General features: G+C 35.7%; 1 protein-coding gene across 1 annotated transcript in view; it reads right to left on the bottom strand.

Annotated features, from left to right (window-relative positions):
- TMEM26 (transmembrane protein 26) overlaps window positions 1-6,589 on the bottom strand; it is a 26,386-nt gene that overhangs the window by 8,598 nt on the left and 11,199 nt on the right. The window contains exon 2 of the mRNA XM_008592067.1: window positions 184-262. Coding sequence (XP_008590289.1) covers window positions 184-262 — 79 coding nt within the window. The remainder of the gene's footprint in view (window positions 1-183; window positions 263-6,589) is intronic.

The raw sequence follows: 6,589 nt of genomic DNA, 5'->3' as shown, positions 1-6,589 counted from the left end.
TTTTTTTTTTTTTTTTTCATATCGTGGGTTCCCCCCCCTTTTTTTTTTTTTTTGCTGACGGCCTCTCATTTATTCAATTCTTAATAACTTCAATCCATCAGAAAAGTGCATTTCTGAAATAAATCAGATCATGCTGTGAAAGTAGTTTGTTGCTGAAATTTCCTACTTTCCAGAATGAAGTACCTGGGTCTCATGATGCATTTCAAGAAGCCATAAAGACGGGACGATGCTAATCAGATATAAAAATATGGCTGGTGAAAACCTGTGAAAGAGGGAAGAAAAAATACAGTTCAGCTTAAAAAAAAATAAAATAAAAAAAGAAAAAACAAATACACATACCCTGGCCACACTGAGCCAAACCATTTTTTCTGAAGTGTTTATTTCAGTGGGAAGAAAAGCTTTATGTGATTTCTGCCATATGATTATAGAGAAACAAAGCAACTGTAAAAGGCACTAGCAGCTGTCATTCTCACTGAATTTCTAATCCAATTAATAGATGTTAATTTTAATATGGTTTAATGGGACACTGCCAATTAGTTACAGGCACAACACTGGAAATTTTGTACATTTTATGAAAAGCAAACACAGCAGTAGTAAATCTTGAATTTTTTCAACATTGCAATTTCAGGAAGACTGGCTATATTTTTCAACTTTAACCTGGAATTCTGAGCTGCCAAATAATAACACCCTGCCAGATCACAAAAATCAGAAGACAAGGACGAGGAATGAGAACAATCCACCTGTTTAGTGCACGTTTGCTAAACCTGTAAAGTAAAGATATGGACAACCACAGAAGGCTTAGGCATTTTTTTAAAAGGCTATCTATAGATTCACCATTTTCTGGCTCGAAATTCAGAGGGGAATCTGAAGAGTAGGGTTTTGTATTCAGACACACCCAGGGTCAAATGCGTTTTGCCACTGATTTCATTTTGTTTCGCAACTCACAAAATGGGGACAGTCACCGTATCAGTCAACTCAGGCTGCCATTCAAAATACCATACACTCATGGCTTAAACAACAGAAGTGTATTTTCTCATAGTTCGGGTGCCAGCATGCTAGGGTTCTAGTGAGGGCACAGTTCCTGGCGTGTAAACAGTGCTCTCTTCACGTGTCTGCACCTGACCCTTTCTCAGTGCGTGTGTAGACGGATCTCTCTCTTTTCCTCTTCTTACAAGGTCACCAGTTTTATTGGATTAGAACCCCACCTTGAGGATCTCATTTAACCTTAATTACCAAATTAACCTCCACATACTGTCACATTTGGGGCTACACCTTCAATATATGAATCTGGTGGGAGACACAATTCAACCCATAGAAGTCACATTTATCTCACAGGGCTTTTTTTTTTTTTCCTTTTTGTCTTTTTTCGTGTCCGGCAACGGGATCGCAACCCTCGGTGTTGCTCCCGCACCTCGCTCAGCCAGTGAGCGGGAACCGGTCTGTATGTGGGATCCGAACCCTCGGCAGGAGCGCCACCGCGCTCCCAAGCGGTGCACTGTAGCAGTGCGCCACGGGGCCAGCCCCTCACAGGGCTTTTTCTTACATTTTTTGTAAAGCAGGGCCTGACAGAGGTGAGCATTCAATAATAGGTAGATATTATTAGTATTATTATGGGACATTGTGCAATAAAAATGTGTCCTTAAAAATTTTAAATAAGATAATAATAAGACACTCTCCAAATTTATTTCTTTAAATTGTATTTTATTTTAGATCATACTTTTGCTTTATAGAACCACTCAAAGTCAAAACTCTAAGTCAATATAATTTTATTAAAATGCTTTTAGTACACACGTGATGGTTTAAAATGACCTAAAAAATAGAAGTGTTAATTGCTCAACAAATAGAATTATTTGAAAGAAAATGTTACCCAAATTTATTATTATAATCCAGGAGAGAAATGTAAATAAATGGAAACGAAAAAAGAAAATTTAAAATGGATTTTTAAAAGGCTATTTACCCTTTCATTAATATCTTCTCTCAACTTTGGGGGAGAGGAAGAGATAAAGGGCAAGAAAAAGAGAGGTCTTTTAAAAATCAATATTTCATATAGATACTCCCCCACCTTTGATTTCCTGAAAAAAACAACTTTGAAACAAAAGGTTATGGGTCATGATATTATTAAAATCTGACTTGGAAGATGGCTGGGCTACAGAGAGATATCAAAAGCTCATGCTGAGCATGCTCTTACAAAAGAAGGAACATTTTACTCTTTAACCTTACATATCAAAGGAAACATCAGGAGAGAATGTTTCCTTTGTAAAATTGGAAAAGGAAGTGAATTTTAGTGTGAGGGACAGTTGGAATACGTAAAATTTTGTTTGTACACAGCAATTGTTGGCTGGACTGCAATTCTGTTAACTCTCTTGGGATTAATTTTGAGATTAACTCCCCTAACAATACTGTTACAATAATCATCTAGGGAAATCATAGAGTGAACATATAACATAAAATAGCTCTTGAAGGAAGTTAAAAATAAAAGACAGAATAACTGTTAACATCCTCTATGGATGAGATTTATTTCTATGATTGGAAAAAATACTATACTGTTTCAATGTATTTCCTCTAGTTACAAAACTGGTTATGTAAACAAACAAACAAACTTCAAGATACAGGATGATTTTCTGTACTGCTTACTACAGAAAATCTAAACTTCATAATCTGATATTCAAAGTCTTATCTTATCTCTACTTCCCCTTCCTCTTTCCTTACCTAGTCCTACCAAGCTGAACAACTCAGTGGTCCCAAACTGCTGTATATTTAAAACATGAAAATAAAAAAAATATTTTGGAAAGTTCCCCTCACTTCATTTTCTCTTCATTAGACTTATTTAACCTGAGGAAGAAAGGGGGCAGGAAGAGGAATCAAATCAAGGGACCAAAAATTTATAGTCAACTCAGTCCATAGCCTTGTTTAATTAACTATGGTGTCTGCAAAGAACAAAGTTCTCTGTACTCTCCCAGTTTCGTTAATCTGAGAACAGAGGGGCTGACATGGCTTTAGAGCAAATGTATCCCCAAATTATGAAAGTTTGTTTTGGAATACCCTTCTCTTACATGTCTATCCATCAACATACTACCTGTATTTTAAGGGCACAGCAAAAATTAATCTAAACCTATATTTTTCCTGTGACCCAACACATGCTGTACTGTTTTGCAGTTATGTATACTTAAGACTCAGCTTTCTGAATAGAAGTTTCTCGAAGGCAGATCCTGGGTCGTATATATCTTTATATCCTTTCTCTCCTCCCACTCCTTCATCATCTCCTTTCTCCAGTGATATCACAGTATCTTGCTAAGTCTTCAATTAATGCTTATTAAGCAAATGCTTAAATGTTTGAATGCCTAAATTTATGAATAAAGGAAGAACTCAGAAAATGAAGTGAATGGACACTGCTGGAGTCTACAAGGACCTTCCTTTTATTTCAGAGTGCTCCCTATCAAGTATGCTCTTCATTTGTGACCCTGGAAGAATTATTACACTTCCATATGATTCAGTAGAAATTCTACAAACTTACAAGAACCGAATTTGAATCCTGCCTCTTCCATTCATCTTTCTTTGGAAATTCACTACCTGCCTTGAGACTCAATGTCTTCATCTATAAAATGGGGAAAATAATATTGACCTCATAGGGTGGTTATGAGGATTAAATGAGATAATGTGTGCCATACAACTGACATTTATTGAGATGCTCAATAAATGTAGTTGCTGCCTTCCCTGGGCTCAGCTCTGCAAATTTATTCCTGGCTACATATTTGTACTTACGCTTAAAGAGGACTCGGAGGATACCAGTTTAGAAAACGGTTTCTTCAAATAACTTGTATGTAATCAATTCTATTTTCAAACCATGATTCTCACATCTAAACCTATTTAAGACTCCTTGAATCAAGGGACATTGTTTGTACTGCTGAGGACATCATTACGCCTAACTTCACATTCAATGTTAAGGCAATTACTGTCATACAGTCACTGTCCACGTGGGCCATTTTCCCATCACAACCTACGAGATGCTGCACAATCAGTGGCCTGCCTACCTCTGGGGCTCTACTGCTTGTAATTGGTCCTCACTATGCTTCTATAACAGTGTTCTCCTTCCAGTTCTGGAAAAAAGCTAAGTACCTTCTTAACTCAGACCTTGTATTTATCTCCCTAGAAATACCTCTCTCCCCCACTTTTCATCTGACTGCCTCCTTCTCATAGTTCATGTCAGCTATATACAACTCCTCCAGAAAAACTTTACTTGCTCCTCAAGTCTAAATTAGCTCTCCCTGTTCACTTTCATTCCATACATTTTGAAAATTTATAATTATATGTGCACATGTATGTGTGTGTATATTTGATATCACTTAATTGTTGTCTCCAAGCAATTCTAAATAATACAAACACAAAAACTGTGCCTGTCCACTCATATTTATACCCTTTACCCCTTCCAGAGTGTCTAGCATATGGTGGGCTTCCCACAAATATTTAGTGATTCGATAAGGCCCTAGGTGATTAACAATTTCTACTTTATTGATGCTCTTTTACTAATTTGACTAGAAATCTCTTTTTGAAATATCATTGTAAGTTGATTTTTATTGGAAGAGAGAATAACAGGAGGTTAATTTAATGTTGTTTTACTCCTATGGGAAATTTAATATTTTAGTGTGACATCATAGCTATTATTTTTTATTTTGAAGGTCTGTAGTATTCTTGAGGCCTGACCCCACCTTTTTCTGTGTAACTATTCAAGTTGCATGCCCTTTCTCAAGAGCTACCAAGTAATTTTACTTTAATCTTTGTCTTGATGGCATCAGGAGTAAGTAGTTGCCAAGCACATTGTATGAAGACTAATACCATAGTGGGGTGTGGCCAACTCAGAAATAACTTATATCAGGTTTCTGGACACTTGCTTATAAAAATACAATATATTAGACTAACAAAAACTCATAAATACACGATTAAATAAATAAGACACATCCAAGAGGGAAATTTTTACAAAATTGATATTTTATTATCATGGAGCTATCTGCCCAGAAACTCAGTTTTATTACAAATCCCAATTACTACCATCTTGTCAGAATAACAAAACTGCCCCATGTTAATATTTTAATGCCAAATTACTTTGCTCAGCTATTTTTTCTAAATTAAAAACCTTCCTGAAAATATTCTTTTGTTCCACAGGTTTTTTGTTTTCTGTTTTCATTTCTATGAAATTCCACAGCCCTTAGCCTAACTACCAATTCTCTCCAAAGTGCACCGAGAAAAGAGCATTATCTGAAAGGATTTTTAAAAATTGTATATGTATTTATCTGTTTATTATCAAATTTATTTGTTTTGTTTATTAATCAAATATATATATATATGTATATATATATATATATAGGTCTTGCTACATGCTAGATACTGCTAGGAGCTCTTTAGTTATACTTATTGCTTCTTTTTCAGTTCATTTCATCCAAAAATAAAACATTATTATACAAAATTGTCATTTCAGCAAATTATAGTGCTTTTCACAAAATGACTATGTCATGACATTTAGCAATTTAGCCCTGCAATGGATTTTATCTACTTCAACTCATCAACACTATAGAATTAGGATTCCGCTTTTCTCTTTCTAAAAATTATTGTTGTTTCTTATTGAAAAAGTAACATTCACTCATTTTTAGAAGCATATAACAATATAAATAAGCATGTTAAAAAAATGAACCATAATATTACCCACCATCCCATTTCATTTTTCTGTCTTCTGATCATATGCATAAATCTGAAAATGGATAATATTTAAGTGAAGCAAAAACAGTGTTTGAAAATTACTTCGATGTCAATCTAGACTTCATTTGTATTTCATTTCTCAGTATTTTCTACTCTAAAAGAGTGTAGTGGTAAGGGTTCTAGACCCAAGTTTCGAAATCTCATGTTAAACTGCCTTCAGTGTCTTCAATAAAATTTCTGGAGGACTTTACAGTAATGGGTTTATTTCACAGAAATCAAGAAAGTAGGTCAAGATACCCTTTGTGAGCCCCTAAACCCTATCTAACAATTTAAGGAGGGTCTGTCCCCTTTACATGTAGACTGGTTTCTCTAAGTGGGCCTTAACATATGATTTCCATCCAGTTTGCTCAGCAAAGGCTTTCTATTAGTTCACAGGAATGGGGTGGACAATATGACAGCCTCAGTATTTCATCTACTTTTCTGCAAACCCTCTAAATGAACCCCATGTTTTTGCAGAACATATAGCCTCTGAATGCCTGGGACGTCACTAGTCTGAACCCAGCCACCTCCTATTTGTCTTAACTAGCATGTCACTCAACACCACCTCCACTTCCAGCCTTTGGTGTGTACCTGCCCACTGGTAAGGGAGGCCACAACTAAAAGGCCATAACCTCGTGAGAATTCCCAAAGAAATGGAAAGTTAAATATAGAGGGGTTATGCTTTGAAAGTGCCAAGATCAGATGATAACTTTGTTTTCTCAGTGATCTTATGGGAGAAAAGACAAATAATCACAGAAGAGACAGGGAAAATTTCACATGGATTAGGAATACCCATTGCAATGAAATCAATCATTCTCAGTACTTCTAAAGCCCCTGAAGAATGACCACATATAGGTTT

This window comes from Galeopterus variegatus, unplaced genomic scaffold (genome assembly GCF_000696425.1).
Source record: "Galeopterus variegatus unplaced genomic scaffold, G_variegatus-3.0.2 Scaffold7552, whole genome shotgun sequence".
NCBI classification, from domain to species: domain Eukaryota; kingdom Metazoa; phylum Chordata; class Mammalia; order Dermoptera; family Cynocephalidae; genus Galeopterus; species Galeopterus variegatus.
The sequence above is the reverse complement of the archived record's forward strand: the minus strand, read 5'-3'. Positions and strand labels throughout refer to the sequence as shown.